Genomic DNA, 15,559 nt, shown 5'->3' with positions numbered 1-15,559 from the left:
TGATACCAATTCCCCTCTTTGTTTTAGTGCTTTGATTCATCGAATCAACCAAGTGGTCGGCAGTTGATTATCTCCCGATGCTCGTATTTTACCCCACAATCTGAGGTTGAGGCCTCGGCCATCCCAGCATGATATAGGTGGAATCTGTATATACAGCTAGGAAGCTTGTGTCGACACCTTTCCATCCTTTGCTGACATTGTCCAACATCAGACGTGCGAGGAAACAAACAGCACGAAGCGAGTCGAGGCACAACAGAGTCCATGGCCAACTACACTTTCTCCAACCAATCCTCCATCCCGTCCCCTCTGGACAAACAACTCCCAGCGTTCTTTCGCTCGTGGGACGACCCGCACTCGGACAACAGCTACCTCAGCCTGTTCGCCCCCGAAGGCCAGCTGTTGTTCGGGTCAGCCGTGACGGGCCACGAAGCCATCCGTTCCTTTCGCAACGCCATGATCCACCCGACGAACGGGCCTGTCGTCGACCTCGAGCACACCCTGGACAAGTGCTTCGTGCTGGCCGGGGGCGCCGGGCCGGGGAAGCAGGAGGTGATTGTGAACGGGTCACTGTGGTACAAGCTGCGCAACGGTCGCAAAATCGCCGTCGACTTTGCCAGCATGATCAAGTTCGCGGATCCGGGCGACGGGGCCGATCTTCAGGCTGAGCTTTACGAGGTGTACCTGGACGCGCATGAGTTGAAGACTGCGATCGCTGAAATGGGGGAGGAAGGGAAATGAGAGATGGATGATTCTTGCTCTCCTTCAGCTCCTATCCTTGTTGTTCTTCCCTCCTCTTCCTCTTTTGCTTTTCCCTCAGCTCCCGCCTGGAATCGAGTGGTGAAATGGTTTGAGTGACATGAAGTCGACTCAGCTGATGGGTGTGTCAATGTATACAGCAGGCGATACGTCGTTCTCATCTTGCTGCATTCCGTTCCGCTACTTTCTGATAGCTTATCTACTTGGTCTGGCTATGATGGGAATTATATCCTGTTCGTCCTTGAACGCCATGATAGGGGCATATCTGCGTGAGCGCTCATCAGCGACGTCTGTGTGTTTTTCGCACTGCCATTCCAGATAGGCTTCGTGCGGTGTTGAAGAGCTTGACGTGGACAAGTCTCGCCCGTCTAACATGGTATTGGGTAGGGCCGAGCCTCGTGGAGTGGACGTAGGAACTCTGTATATTCCACATCCTTACTGCAGAGAGCGGTTGTTCTCCGTTGCTTCGAGCATTTAGATGTCGTGGACTGTTGGATGAGTTCTACCAGATATAGCATAGTCGTGTATAGCTGAGCCCCAACCTTGAGTAAGGCTGAAGGAGTTCGCATAGGTGGAGTTGATGACGTTGGTAATTGATTGGCTGAGCCGAAGTTGAGCCTCTCTGCGCCCTGCAAGTCCTCGAGGCTGCCGAGTTATTGCGGCTTGAGTTCATTAGGCTGGAACTTTAGTAGCGGCGTTGGCGTGGCGGGCAAGGCGGGCTAGGCCGTCGTGGCCTTCGCACTGGTGGCACCTAACAAAGAAGTTGCATCACCATCTTGAGGCTGAAAACTCCCCTCCATCCTCACCCAACACTCTCAACCAGTACGTCACAATGCCTCTTCATCCTGACCCTTTGCACCAAATGTTTACCCTGCGAACACGAGAATACCCTACAAATCCCAGACTAGCCCCGCCGAATCAAACATGATCAACCCCAACATCTCAGCATGGTTGACTTGGAAACTTCACCTGCGGAGGTAGAGGTATGAAGAAAATCCCTCGTCCCTTCTTGCCTGGCAATTGTCTGATCTCTCGTTAGGCTCTTCGAGCCCAATATTGTCCTCCGCTGGATGATGCCCTTTTCTACGCCATCGCGTCTGATTACCAACTGCCCCGGGATAGGGCAGCCTTGACGGCGGACCTTGATAGCCTCAAGGCTAGTGCAATAGAACAAGAGGACGCAGAATTTGATCCTTCGGGTACAGGAGCTCCTGCACACCTCATAGATGCCACCGACACGTCCAGGTCGTGCCCCGAAGACAACTTCTCCAACGGTGTCACGAGCATAACCACTGGTATCTCCGACTTGCGGTGGAATGACTCAGACAGCCCGGGAAATGATCAGGATAACACCTTGTCAACTGAGAAGAAGATAGGTCGGCTGCGGCATGTGTTTCCAAACATACCCAAACGTGAGCTGTCCAGTGTCTTGGAGAGCCACGCAGGATGCCTTGACAAGGCCGTCGATGAGCTTCTCAACCTCTCCTTCCTTAACCAGGGACTGGGGGAAGAACCAGAAGATGTGCCTATCTTGAAAGGGGTAGATGGATTTGCAGAAGATGCTCTCCTGCAAAGAAAAGGAAGGAAGAAACGGAAACACCGCACAACTGAGTCTTCGCGTGCGAATTCAGGCTCCTCCTCGCCTTATGAGTTAGAGCCCACTCCTACCAATGTCTGGGCTACAATGTCTAAAGATGTCGACTTCATTTGTTCTAGGACCAAGCTCCAACCCCAACTAGTGCGGTCTATATATCATGCCAACGATGCGCGGCTGGCGTCTACCATTCGCGCGCTAGCAATAAGAGAAGGGGAGGCATACAGTAAGTCGGCAGAAGTCGATCCCCTCCTCGATATGCAGATTGCGGAATTTCAGAGCCAGTTTGAATATGTGCCCAAGTCACAATTGTATGGTCTGCTGAGACTAGCCCGACATATACCCTCTGCGGCTCAGGAATTGTTGGAAGCCATGTCAGTGGCCGAGACTGTGCCAACAACCGGGAAGCTGCAGGCTGCCGCCCAGTATGCCCCTCTGAATCTCGGGGAAGACGAAGTCCCCAGAACCGCCTCGACCGCACCGGAGGGTCTGGCTATTGACCCATATCGGGCATCTGCAGCTAGTTTCCGGATAGCTGCAGGTCAAAGTTTTGATCAAGCTGCCGCAGCATACAGACGAAGCAAATCCGATCGTCTCTACGGAGGTGTTGCAGCGCACTACTCTGAGATTGGCCGAGAACGCGTCAGAGCTGCAAAGGAAGCCAAAGCTGCGGAAGCAGACTTGCTCGTGGCTAGACAATCTTCTTCAAACGTCCTCGATCTTCATGGCGTGACGGTACAAGATGCAGTTCGAATTGCCCGAGCAAAAACACAGAGCTGGTGGGATGGGTTGGGTGACGCCAAATATGCTTCTGGAGGTGGCGGACCTGCTAGGACCGGCTTCAGAATAGTGACCGGGCTGGGAACTCATAGCAAGAATCATGCTCCGCGGATAGGACCAGCGGTAAGCAAAATGCTCCTGAAGGAGGGATGGAAGGTGGAAATTGGCCATGGTGAGTTGACAGTGACGGGTAAGAGGCGTGCATGAATGACAGTGTAGCTCGAAGCAAATGCTCTTTTGGAGATCTAGAGAACATGGATATGGATAGATTTGAGTACTGAATTGAGTGCCAGACTCTGTTACTGTTTGTCACGGTAATTCCAAATACCTTGTGCCTAGTTGCTACTGGCGGCCGAGGCTGCGTATCTCAGCCTCGCCGCTACTGAATGATTCCAAAATCAAAGTCCCACATTGTTGCCCGTCCAGCCAATCATGATGACCAAAGTATTTCATTGCATCATCAACCCTTGCGTGTTGGAGGCGCAGAACTCGCAAATACGCATTTCGTCGGTCTCGTTCCTTGCCTCTCGCTCTATTGCCGGCTCCCGACGAGGTCTATATATCATCCCATCGTCCCAGGCATCCCTCTCTTGATGCGCTTCTCATCATTTCCTAGGATCGTTCGCAGGCTCTATACATTCGGCAACGCAACCGCATTTCGATTCCAACAACCGCTGCGGGGTAATCGCCTCTCGCACACCCGTCGCGCCGTCGTTCCAAAATCTATGTCCTCGATCCCGTTCCTGAGCGCTTTATTCGGAACCTCAACCCCAGCTTCAGCCAAGATGACCTACCCTGATGCGCGATCGAATGATGAGTGGAGGACGGTACTCAACAAAGGTACGTCCGGAACATATATCCCCATAGCAACTGTCCATGAGATCGCAACTCTGATGGGCAGCCACACATTGAACCACCACTGACATCTATCGCAGAACAATTCCGCATCCTCCGCGAGAAGGGCACCGAAGCTCCCTTCACAGGCGAATACGATAAGCACATGCCCGACCACGGCGTCTATACCTGCGCCGCCTGTAACGCACCTCTCTACAAGGCCAACCACAAGTTCAAGTCCGGGTGCGGCTGGCCCGCGTACTTTGACAGCATCCCCGGCGCCGTGACCCGGCACACGGACAACAGCTTCGGCATGGAGAGGACCGAGATTGTCTGCTCAAATTGCGGTGGGCACCTGGGGCATGTCTTCAAGGGCGAAGGATATCCGACGCCCACGGACGAGAGACATTGTGTGAATAGTATCAGTTTGAAGTTTCACGACAAGGAGGACGAAGTGGCTGGGAAGCAAGGGAATGGGGAGGCGAAGTAAAAGAAAGACATTCAAATAAAAGTGAAAATCAATACTATGGTTTAACAACTCTTTTCAACGCATGTGGAGGATGCAGACATATTCTCGCTATCCAAAATGACTTGTAGATGCGGACACCTGCCAACGAGTCGGAACACCATCCTGACGATCTTTATCAGCATGACTCCGGATTCTCGTGGGTGCTGATTCTGTGGCGTTGCCAATGCCGCAGAGTTGCCTTGGCAAGATCCAACCAAGCATTGGATGCCGCGACCAAAAGCATCAATGACCTACTTCACGAACTTGTCTATCCGAGATTCCTACGGAGGCGCTGGATTAGATCTGGATATCATATCCAGGATATCTTGCGAGTCTGGAGCTCAGGCCTGTACCACGGCATTACATTTGTTCTCTGCGCTGATCCTCGTGAAAGCATGTTTGTTGAAGGCTGGCAGACCCGTGAAGTGGACGACACTGGTGCAAGCGAATCAATGTCCCTATTAGCTGCAATACCACTCACCGTGGTTCCGGAAACTCTCCAGAATGATCTGTTTGAAGCGGACGCCCTGACTGAAAACCTACAGCATCCGTCGAGTCGGGAGATCCAGATTCAGGGAGACGGGAGGGAATACGCTCCATACCCCTGTACTACCAGGATTGATAACACAGAGCACTCAATGCCCTGCAATCCTGCAGATGGACGTTCGATGGGTTAGCTTCACTGCGGTATGGCACGTATGTGCAGGTGATTCTCGGAATCTACTGGTGCTCCAAAGTTCTACGCAAGGCACACTGCACAGACCATCCAAGCTTTATCAAGGCGACACTGGCTATCTGCGACCCACAGTTGCAATGGGACTGCGATCTCCGAAACCCATGTCGAGCCAACCTAATCGAGCTGTGGTTCAAGACTCACTGATAACCGGTCCTGCATTCCTGGATCAATGTTGTAGAGACAACCAATCCAAAGCTCAAAACTCCAACGGGATTTGACGAGTCCAAGGGAAAAGGCCTGTTTCTAAAGCCTTCACCAATCACACCTCCGTCACGAATCAAGGTGGACATCAAGATGTGCGGCAAGCTGCGAGGACTCCCCACGAAATAGATGGGGAGGTGGAACCACGGCTATTCGGACATCCCCCGAGAGACACATAATGGGCGATCATACTAAAGGCTGGCTCGTCAGGCCGTTTTTCATGCTGAATCGCCACCGTCTCCAACACATCTGCCGTGTCTGGAGGGCACACGACCAGTCTATCAGTGGAAATTTATCTTCGACAAGTCGACATCCTGCCCGTCCCAGCACATAGCCGATGTCATTCGGCTCGCGGCAAACATGATTGAGGACTTGAAGCCATCTCAAATGTCGACTTCCAAGAGCACTGATTTCCCATTGACGCAGGTTGGGAGCTTGTCTGGCGAGGTTGAGGAATTGCCAGGATCCGGTGTGAAGAAGAGTACGAGGAGACTCCATTGCCCCCAGAGATATACTTCAGCTCATCTTGAATAGGCTTGTTGTGGAAGCTTGACTTGATCATCTTGCCTGTGCTTGCCATGATCTACTTCACCAACAGTCTCGACCGAGCCAATCTGGGAAACGCAAAGACCGATGGCATCGAAAAGGACCTTCACTTTGGGGCGAATCAGTACTCGTTGGTCTTAACGTTGTTCTATATTCCTTATGGTCTCCTGAATATCCCTACCACGATTCTGGCCAAGCGCTTCAGCCCGGCCAACGTTATCCCAATCCTCATGTTTGGTTGGGGTGCTGTGTCTCTTGGAGCTGCTGCAGCTAAGAACTTTGGTGGTATTGCCACAACAAGAATTCTGCTGGGAGTCGCGGAGGCTGGATTTGTACGTCTGTCCAGTCCTGTTTCCTCTGATTGACTGCTCAACCTAGATACTAACGGCCATATCAGTTCCCCTCAGCCATCTACTACCTGTCGATGTTTTACACTCGCCATGAAAGTAAGGCATCGACTCGCCCCACTGAAACTCAATACTGACCAGCCTCAGTTGCGAAAAGAATTTCGTTATTTTACATGATGGGCTTTGTGGCAAATGCTTTTTCCGGATTGATTGCCTACAGGTGTGTCTCGACCAAGCGGGTGAAAAGATATGTTGCTGACACCAAGTGTTACCAGTGTCTTTCAATGGCATAAGAAGCTTCACGTAAGAGATGCCTCCCAACCGTCGGATCGACCGTTAACATTGATGCAGAATTGGCAATATCTTTTCATCATCGAGGGGAGCCTGACGGTTTTTCTGTCCCTCGTAGCATTCACAATCCTGCCTCGAAGTTTGACTGCCTCGAAGTATTTTAGCCAGGAAGAGAAGGACTATGGCAGACTGCGGCTGCAGAGGGAGTTTGAGATTGAGCCAATCAAGTTTTCGTGGTCCGCAGCGCTGAAACCGCTGTTGAACTGGCACACGTGGATGTTTGGGGCCATGTCGCTGTGCTACGGAGTCGCGGCGGCCACACTGTCCAATTTCTTGCCTGTGAGTTGCATACAATCTTTGGAGAGGTCTCCATCAGCTAACTGTGGTATCGGTAGACCCTGATCAAGCGATTGAAGCCAGACACAGTCCAAGCCAATCTCTTCACGATCGCGCCCAACCTCAATGGAGCGGTGTGGATCGTGGTCGTCTGCTGGATTTCTGACCGGTTTCAAGCTCGGGGAATCTGGTCAGTTGTTACCATGGGGACATCTATGATCGGCTTCATCTGCCTGGGTTCGGTCGATCTTGTCCACAAGACCGGAGTGGGATACTTTTTCACGTTCCTGTTGACATTTGGTGTGAGTTGGTCTCTTTATTCTCTCTCTCTTTTTCGGGGAGATATCTCCACTTTGTCGGCATCCGCTCACCTGCTCCCCCAGACATTTACGCCGGCCGTGTTGGTTCCTGCCTGGGCGACCAGCAACATAACTTCCAATTCAGCGCGTGCCACCACTCTTGGCCTGCTCGTGGGGCTCCAGAACATTGCAGGGATCATCTCGTCGTATGCGTTTCGAAGCCAGGATGCGCCGGTAAGCAAGCCTCTGTTCCCCAGTGATTTGGAAGAAGAGGCCCGAAGCTGATCTACCATTGGGTGCTATATTTGTAGGTCTACCGGCCGGCACTGATCGTCTCGGGCTGTTTTCAGGGCGGCATGCTCCTGACCGCGTCGTTTGCCTGGTTTTACTACCGACGCGTCAACCGGCAGCTGGACAGTGGGAAGAGGACGTCGGTTCGGGGTATGGAGCAGAATCCAGACTTTCGATACGTGCTCTAGGGCTAGACTTGTGGCTATACACTATACATCTCTTGGAGTGCTACGTAGACGATATGATAACGAATGAATGATCTTTTCGGACTGGGAGTGTCATGCTTTGTTTGGTACCTAGAATCTAGTACCTAGGACTTAGGACCTAAATTCTGGCCCGTCCTTGCGAAGGGGCTACGTTCGCTATACTCTCGACTGTCTTGCTCGGTCGTCGACTCTAATTTCAAGTATACATATCCTACTTTTGCGCCCCCTCCCCTTTCTTCACGTTGCATTGCATCGCTTGCTAGACCTCGCTTTTGGTATCACAGATGCACTAACTACAGCCCTCCAGCCCTTCCAGCCTGTGTGCCTGTATCGTGCCGCTGCAAGTGTTATGGGAAGAAAAGATCCACCCCCAGAAGCAAAAGCAAACAGCTAAGCTCGAGGTGTCTGTCTGTCTGTCTAGTGGTCGATCTTGAGGGAAAAGTCGACGTGCGGACACCCTTGGTGCACGGCAGATGTGGATATCACGTCAATATCTAGATTTTTGCAGGCAATGTTAACATCTGTTTGTTTGTCTCCCTGGACTGCTGGTAAAGGGGATGGATTGGTAGATGGATTGATGAGATGGATGGACTGGTGGATAAAATCGAGAGATAGAGTGTTGACTTACCATTGTTGACATAGTCGTTCACGTTCGCCGGCGTGAGGCCCCCACTACACTCGAGCAGAAACGACTTCTTGCCCGCCCACCTCTCCTTCAGGTTCCTGGCCGCGACGCGCAGCCCCGGCCCGTCATAGTTGTCGAGCATGATGACGTCGGCGCCGGCAGCGATCGCCTCGTCGGCCCCCGCCTCGCTGTCGACCTCGACCTCGACTTTCAGGGCGAAGCCGCCGACGGCGCGGGCGGAGCGCACCGCGTCGGTGATGCTGCCGCGGGCCCAGATGTGGTTGTCCTTGAGCATGATCATGCTGCTCAGGTCCATGCGGTGCTGGTCGACCCCGCCGACCAGCATGCCGTACTTCTCCACCAGCCGGAACCCGGGCGTCGTCTTGCGCGTCCCCGCCACCATCCCCGTGTAGCCCGCGGCGCGCACGAGAGTGAGCAGCTGCCGACTTGCCGTGGCCACGCCGGAGCAGCGCGACAGGGTGTTCAAGGCCACCCGCTCGCCGAGGAGGAGCTTCCTCGTCGGCCCCGTGACCGTCGCGGCTTTGACCTTGCCGCCGGCCGCGGCGATGGCGCTAGACTCGATAAAGTCGCCGTCCTTGACGAACCATTCGACAGTGCAGCCGCATTGCGCGAAGATTTCGTCCACGAACGGCAACCCCGCAACCACGCCGGGTGCCTTTTGGTACAGCGTCGCGGTGCGGATGTCCTCGCCGACGACGAAGCCGCCGTAGTCGAACGAAGGGGTGTCCTCGGCGAGCCAGGCGCGTACCTTGTCGGGGAGGCTGGTTGGGAGGAGGTGCGCGGTGGTTCCGTGGTCGAGAGCCATGATGATCAGGAGATGGCTGAGATCAAAGAAATCGTGTCTATGTCCGTGTCCAAGACTGGCATGATCGTGGCCGTGACAAAATACCCCCCTCCTGCGGCCATCGATCTTGGAGTCAACATAATAGACCAAGAGCTTTGTATGAATCTGATGTTCCCCCACTATTCATTCTTCCGGTTGAGTTCCAGACACCCGCCACTGGCGTCTTTCACGCATTTTCGTAGTGGTTCCCGATATATGGGGCTGCTCCCCCCATGTTTGAGGTGGACAAGGCAACGGGTTGAGCATTTTGGGTTTAGGCCAAGTGAGACTCGGGTTGCCCATCTTCGGCTGAATATGGGGGGGCATTTCTGGGCGTTCATGACCCGATGGCTCTAACCGTGTGGAGGAGGAGGGTGGGAGGTAATGTGACATCCAATGCAGAGGTGGATGATGGCAGTGGTTGGTGGTAAAGAGCATGAGTTTGTCATACATAATCATCCATGGATCGTCCAACTGGATTGCATTGTGAGAGACGGTCATCACCGCACATTGGATTTTCCCCCTTTTTGTATCTCGAGTCCAGCAAATTCAGGAGTTGAACACAGACATATACAACCACACACAAAAAGAGATCCCCATCGCTCTCTATCTCTCATTCCACATCAAATCGAGCAACTGTTCCATCATGGACGCCCCAAGATTGTACCGCGGCGGTAGGTCTTAGTATTATCCTCCTATGATCACTGACTCCTCGCTGACACCTATCCCCCTCAAGGGCCAGAACAGCGCAAGGCTGTGATTGCCGTCTGCATGGGCTCAGACACAGATCTGGCGACCTTGCGTCCTGGCATTGAGATTCTCGACACCATGGACATCCCCTACGAAGTCCACATCACTTCGGCCCACCGCACACCACAATATATGCTCGATTTTGCAAAGGGCGCCGCAGGACGGGGGCTCAAGGTCATCATTGCCGCTGCCGGCGGCTCTGCTCACTTGCCGGGAATGCTGGCCTCGGAGACGGTCCTCCCCGTCATCGGCGTCCCTGTCAAGGCCATGGCCTTGGACGGACTTGACAGTCTGTGCAGCATCGTCTCGATGCCGCGAGGCATCCCCGTGGCCACCGTGGGCATTTCCAACAGCGTCAACGCGGCCATCCTGGCGGCAAGGATTGTCGGGACGAGCGACGAAAAGGCTCAAAAGTGGGTTGCGGACCATCTCAAGAAGATGGACGACGACAATATGGCCAAGGAGCGTCGTCTCCAGGAGGAGGGGTGGTCGACGTACAAGAAATTGGACTCATGAATGTGGAAATGGGTCATGTCAGATGGGATTCTCTCCAAAGGCTCTAGTCATTTCATGAGCCAATACCTACGAGGACACGCGCGATGAGATAGAAGAAACATGCTTTGTATGTACTGTAATTCCTGTTCTGGGGGGGTTCAACAACGCAACGGGCCAAAAGCGACAGTGCAAAAATGGACCATCTTGATTCTTGACATGTTCTCAATAGTCCCACTGTGCCAGATCCAATATTGTTCGACATACCAGCTCTACCAAGATCTTGGGTGTTTCGGGAGTAGCGGGCGGAATCAATTGCGCATCTTCCTCGGTGTTGCCCGTCTGCAATCTATTCGTCAGTTGGAATTGCTTGTCCTACGCCCATTTTGTATTTCGTCGGCACCATCGAGCTACATTATCAGCGATATCGAGGGTCGTTCTGTTATGACATTCAAAGCCCAGACAGCTCGACGTCGATTGCCGCTAACTCTGTTGCATGGAATGATAAGAGGAGGAATCCGGCTCGAAAACTAGGTGATACCGACAACCGCCATCGTGAAGATAGCCACTCAACGCCACGACCGAGGTTCGCTTGGGGTTTATCTGAGTCCCTCATACACGATACGCCTCTGATAGTGGCTGGCGTTGCCCGCTCCCAGTCCCCTGATGCATCCCTGACGCTAAGTCGTCCTGCGATCGGCCTGACATCCTTGACCTCACAAGATCAGATCTCGACATACATTGTGATGCTCTCACGTGCAGCCCTAGACACCTACATCGCCTACGGACATCGATCATGGCGACCAAGCCAAAGAGATTCGTCTGCCCCAACGATGCCTGCCAGAAAGGCTTCACCCGCGCTGACCATCTGAGGCGTCACATGTTGAACCATGGCGACGGGGAATACACCTGTACGAGATGTCGCTTGCACTTTAAGAGATCCGACCTCCTAGGTAAGGCGAGACGGCTGATCTTACGCAGCGCGGGCCTTGGCTGTGACCACGAATGGCTAATTCGAGTTGTCACTTAGATCGCCATGTGGCGCGACATCGGCAGAAGGACGAAGAGGCTGGCGGTGAAGGACTCGGCATTGTCGAGAGTCGGAAACGACTCTGGCGAGACGCAAACGGGAATATCGTCAGGGATCGGCCCTCGCACAGCTACTTGCGCAGGCAGTGGATGAAGATGCAGTCTCTCGACCTCGCGCAGCAGAGTGCCCAGATACCCATTTTCATGAGCTGTTTGGATACTCCCACATCTGTCGATACAGAGAGGGCCTCTCCGTCGAGGTCCAAGTCTGGGCCCGACACGGTGACTTCCCAGGGCCTTGAGGCTGATGGAATTCCTCAAAGTCAAGGCTTGATCGAGACGGCGCTGGGATTTGACATGTTTGAGTTCATGGCCAGGTCGTCCTGGGACTTTCCGACCGATGATCTGGAGATGCAGGTCGACGCTCCCTGTGATGAAGCGTCGACACAGAACACTATGGGGGAAGCACCATGTTCACGACAAATGGATCGAACTGGCCACTCCGCCACAGCAACAATCTCTTATGATGGACTATTCACTCCGGTGGCCAGTCTCGACTGGCTCATCGACCCCAATGCCAACATAATGTCTGGTCTTGAATCATCGCAATTTAGACAGACCACGACCCCCAATCCGCCACCGAACATGTCTCAACAACCGATGGATTCGTCACTAAACGAATTATTCACCATGCCGCCCGAGACGGAGAGCGAGCCAACATCGATACAACCACTGGAGCAGCTTTGTCAGCCGCTGCTACAGAACTCGACTGGAGCAACGGAGACTCTGGACGAAGTTTCGGCAACCCCAGCAGTTGGTACAAGAACCTCGAGAATACCAGCTCCATCAGAACTTGTCTCCGCCCTAGATTCGTTCTGGGAGACCGGGTCTTCTACTTTTGCTTTGACACGTCCAGGATCTTCAAGAGGGGCACGAGAACAGTCTGAGCAGATGCCACAATCTGAAAGAGACAGCTCGTGCTCTGTGTCAAGCCTGGACAGCCTTCCCAGTCGGTTGGCACATGCACCACTGCTGGATGACAACTCGCACCAGAACCTATTGAGCTTGTTGCGCCATGCTAAGGGTAGGGCGGCAGATGTGAACGTGGATACCGGCCAACAACACTCGCTCTTGTCCCGCGCCTCCATGCAAACCTATCTCGAGCTTTTCTTTTCGTGTTTCAATGCTTCTTACCCGCTTCTGCACCCGGCCACTTTTGAGCCATCTCGAACGGAGACTCTACTTCTCGCGGCTGTGGTGTTACTCGGTGCAACCTTTAGCGACAACAGTATTGACGCCTTTTCCGACCGGATGTACGATGCTCTGAGGGCCGAAGTGTTCCATCGGGTAGCGTTTTGTGTGACGCCAGAGCTATGGATGATCCAGACCGTGTTCTTGCTCGAATGCTTCGGTAAGTCCAGACGAGTGGAATTGCATCCCATATCGACCCATACTGGGACCGGCTAACATGATTGACAACTCTAGGACAAAGAACACATGACACGGCGTTTTTATTCCATGGCCTCCTCGTCAAGTATGTCTTTCCAGCATGAGACACGACAGTGACAACTAATGACGAGTAGTCTCATTCGGCGAAGTGATTGCCTGACTGTGCAGCAACCAAGAGCGGTCGACAAACCTGAGCTTCTCGAGTCGAATTGGCACAAGGCGATTAATGTCGAGCTCCAGAAAAGGTGAATCAATCTCAGAGGTCCAAACAATATACTGACTGGTCGACAGGGTGGCTTTCCTTTGTCTCTTTTGGGATACACAAAACGCCGCTCTCTTCTCCCAGCCACTGTCTCTGTCCACGTTCGAAATACGCACCGCTCTGCCCTGTAGCCGGTCGGCTTGGGAGGCCGCTTCTGCAGAAGAGTGGTGGAAACACGCACGCGAGGAGTCTCTCCTCCCTTTCCAGTCCGTATTGACAGCGTATCTGGATCTGGAGTCTGGGTTGAAGATTCCCGATCTTGACGCGTTCCCACTACTTCTCATCCTCAATGGACTCATATCGATTCAGTGCGAGATGAAGCACGTAGATCAGATGGCTTCTGGTAAGCGAATGTAATTGAGTCGCTCATTGGTACTAAATGTTCGACAGGATTGATGAACCATACGGGCTATTTGGACAAGGACAAATGGCGGGAACAGCTTATTGCCGCATACGACGCATGGAAAGTCGACTTTGACACCTACTGCTTGAAAATGGTCTCTTTTGACGAGAGCCACTCAAGACGAGCCCACTTTGCGCGCTTTAGAACCGCTGCAAATGCGGTGTACCACACGGCCCATATCACGTTGAACGTCGACATCGCCGATCTCCAGATCTACGCCGGAGCCCGGCGTTCCATGGGCCGCCGCGTCACACGCTCGGACTATATGCGAGCCCAAGGGAATGTCAGAGAGTGGGCCAAGGCGCGTGGTTCGTTTTCTGGAGTCAAGGCAGTGTGGCACGCGGCACACCTCTTGCGGGACAGCGTTTTCAATCTGGAACACTTTGACGTCCGACATACCTTTTTCTACCCGTTCCGTCTGTACATCTCGACGCTGATATGCTGGGCGTTTCACTCCCTGACAGTGGCGGACACTACCAAGGCGCCACAGCAGCAGATCGCCAGCCATCGACAGGGTGAGATGACACCCGCGACATCTGCTGCTGTGGGTGTAAAGACGACCGAAGGGTCTACGAGGTGGCAGGCTGAAACGGAAATGAAGGTCCTGGTCAGTAGCATGACGAGCGTGATGCCCGAACGACTCTCGCGGTTGCTGGGCAAGTATTCGACGTCGGGCCTCACGACCGTCATGGCCGAGCGGTTGAGTCGCATCAGGTGGATCGTGATCCAGGAGGGTATCAAGCTGCTCAGGGATCTTGTGCCGGAACGAGTGGTGGACGAGTACGAGGGCGAGGGCGTTGCTGATGAATAGGTAGGAGTTGCAGGAGCCTGGAGTACTACAAGACTACACGTTTCGTCTTTCTCGGGCTCGTCGTGTCTTGTGAGATGGACGACACCTTCCTCTCTCTTCCTTTTTTTCTGGTCTTGTTCTCATCCTTTACCTATACACTCCGTTCCGGCACCACCTACCATCTGGCCATATACGTGCTTGTCCTAAGGGGGCCCCGAGCAGACCAGACCAGACCAGACCAGACCAGACCAGCCTCTTCACTACCTCTCATCCGCCGTCTTGGTTTGAACTTGATGTTGATCTTGTCGAAAGAACAAGACTCGTCACCGCCGTTCATCACGACGGATTGAACTCCCCCTTACTCCCCTTCCCTCTCTACCTCTCCCTCCCCCTCCACCTTCGTCCTAATCCAATTCTCCAACACGGCCGCAATTTCGAGATTATTCAGCTCCAGCATCTGCATGTGTCCGTTGCCCAAGATCCCCCGGTCCTCGAGCCTGATGAAGTCGCACTCCACCCCGGCCTGGCGGAGGTACGCGACGGTGGCGTGGTCGTAGGGGGCGTGGTAACTGGCCTCGCCGACCTCGACCAGGACGGGGATGTGTTGTAGGTTTTTCAATTTGCGCAGCACGACGCTGCCATTTCGCGGCGCAGAGGAGTCCGCGTCCTGCCGCTGCAGTACCGTGTCGTCTCGCCCGGGCTCTGTCGACGGGATCGTCACCAGGTCCAACTCACCGACATCCGTCACGGGCGGGGAATACGCGATCGGAATGTCCGTCAGGCCCCACGCCCGCGCGGCCGCGCCGTTGTGGGGGTGTACCCCGGCAAAAGGGGGCCCGTTGGGTTCCACGGCGATGATGGCGCGGATCAGCTCGGGGCAGATGTCGGCCGCGAGCCAGCCCCCCGGAGAGCCTTGGGAGTGGGTGAGCAGGATGGCCGGCGTGGCGATGTGGCGGAGCAGCGCGGCGATGGCACTCGCTTGCGAGGATTGGTATGCGGCGATGTCGGTGACGCTGGGGTATGTACTGGCGTAGAAGGCGTCGAACACGGGGTCGCCGCGTCGGCCGGTCTGTATGAACCGTGGGGGCATGTGGTTAGTCGAGTGTGGTATGTACCAAACAGATATGCTTCATCGCTCTTCTTCTGTCTTTGTCCTTGACCTTCTCTCCTTCCTCCTCCTCCTCTCCTCC

At 54.0% G+C, this 15,559-nt stretch overlaps 8 protein-coding genes across 8 annotated transcripts; 6 read left to right on the top strand and 2 right to left on the bottom strand.

Moving 5' to 3' along the window:
- Positions 1–261: 261 nt before the first annotated feature.
- Positions 262–738, top strand: AYO21_11263 (hypothetical protein; the record flags this gene model as incomplete). Its single annotated transcript, XM_022661159.1, has 1 exon — positions 262–738. One exon carries the CDS (start codon positions 262–264, stop codon positions 736–738), a length of 477 nt encoding a protein of 158 aa, XP_022506521.1.
- A 965-nt stretch (positions 739–1,703) lies between these two features.
- On the top strand, positions 1,704–3,337 carry AYO21_11262 (hypothetical protein; the record flags this gene model as incomplete). The annotated part of the gene is made up of 2 exons (XM_022661158.1): positions 1,704–1,739; positions 1,796–3,337. 2 exons carry the CDS (start codon positions 1,704–1,706, stop codon positions 3,335–3,337), a joined length of 1,578 nt encoding a protein of 525 aa, XP_022506520.1.
- Positions 3,338–3,915: 578 nt separating this feature from the next.
- On the top strand, positions 3,916–4,454 carry AYO21_11261 (hypothetical protein; the record flags this gene model as incomplete). The annotated part of the gene is made up of 2 exons (XM_022661157.1): positions 3,916–3,970; positions 4,066–4,454. The coding sequence occupies 2 exons, from the start codon at positions 3,916–3,918 to the stop codon at positions 4,452–4,454; spliced, it is 444 nt and encodes a 147-aa protein (XP_022506519.1).
- A 1,315-nt stretch (positions 4,455–5,769) lies between these two features.
- On the top strand, positions 5,770–7,707 carry AYO21_11260 (hypothetical protein; the record flags this gene model as incomplete). Its single annotated transcript, XM_022661156.1, has 8 exons — positions 5,770–5,890; positions 5,944–6,287; positions 6,353–6,401; positions 6,450–6,522; positions 6,578–6,932; positions 6,989–7,231; positions 7,313–7,462; positions 7,540–7,707. The coding sequence occupies 8 exons, from the start codon at positions 5,770–5,772 to the stop codon at positions 7,705–7,707; spliced, it is 1,503 nt and encodes a 500-aa protein (XP_022506518.1).
- A 435-nt stretch (positions 7,708–8,142) lies between these two features.
- On the bottom strand, positions 8,143–9,176 carry AYO21_11259 (nicotinate-nucleotide diphosphorylase (carboxylating); the record flags this gene model as incomplete). The annotated part of the gene is made up of 2 exons (XM_022661155.1): positions 8,143–8,219; positions 8,354–9,176. 2 exons carry the CDS (start codon positions 9,174–9,176, stop codon positions 8,143–8,145), a joined length of 900 nt encoding a protein of 299 aa, XP_022506517.1.
- A 664-nt stretch (positions 9,177–9,840) lies between these two features.
- Positions 9,841–10,460, top strand: AYO21_11258 (phosphoribosylaminoimidazole carboxylase, catalytic subunit; the record flags this gene model as incomplete). Its single annotated transcript, XM_022661154.1, has 2 exons — positions 9,841–9,868; positions 9,931–10,460. 2 exons carry the CDS (start codon positions 9,841–9,843, stop codon positions 10,458–10,460), a joined length of 558 nt encoding a protein of 185 aa, XP_022506516.1.
- Positions 10,461–11,232: 772 nt separating this feature from the next.
- On the top strand, positions 11,233–14,390 carry AYO21_11257 (hypothetical protein; the record flags this gene model as incomplete). Its single annotated transcript, XM_022661153.1, has 6 exons — positions 11,233–11,389; positions 11,467–12,876; positions 12,951–12,999; positions 13,049–13,159; positions 13,206–13,519; positions 13,567–14,390. The coding sequence occupies 6 exons, from the start codon at positions 11,233–11,235 to the stop codon at positions 14,388–14,390; spliced, it is 2,865 nt and encodes a 954-aa protein (XP_022506515.1).
- A 337-nt stretch (positions 14,391–14,727) lies between these two features.
- Positions 14,728–15,459, bottom strand: AYO21_11256 (hypothetical protein; the record flags this gene model as incomplete). The annotated part of the gene is made up of 1 exon (XM_022661152.1): positions 14,728–15,459. The coding sequence occupies one exon, from the start codon at positions 15,457–15,459 to the stop codon at positions 14,728–14,730; it is 732 nt and encodes a 243-aa protein (XP_022506514.1).
- Between the last annotated feature and the right edge of the window lie 100 nt (positions 15,460–15,559).

The sequence above is a fragment of the Fonsecaea monophora genome (genome assembly GCF_001642475.1).
Source record: "Fonsecaea monophora strain CBS 269.37 chromosome Unknown Scaff151, whole genome shotgun sequence".
Taxonomy (NCBI): domain Eukaryota; kingdom Fungi; phylum Ascomycota; class Eurotiomycetes; order Chaetothyriales; family Herpotrichiellaceae; genus Fonsecaea; species Fonsecaea monophora.
Note: the sequence above shows the minus strand (reverse complement) of the source record. Positions and strands in the feature narration are given on the sequence as shown.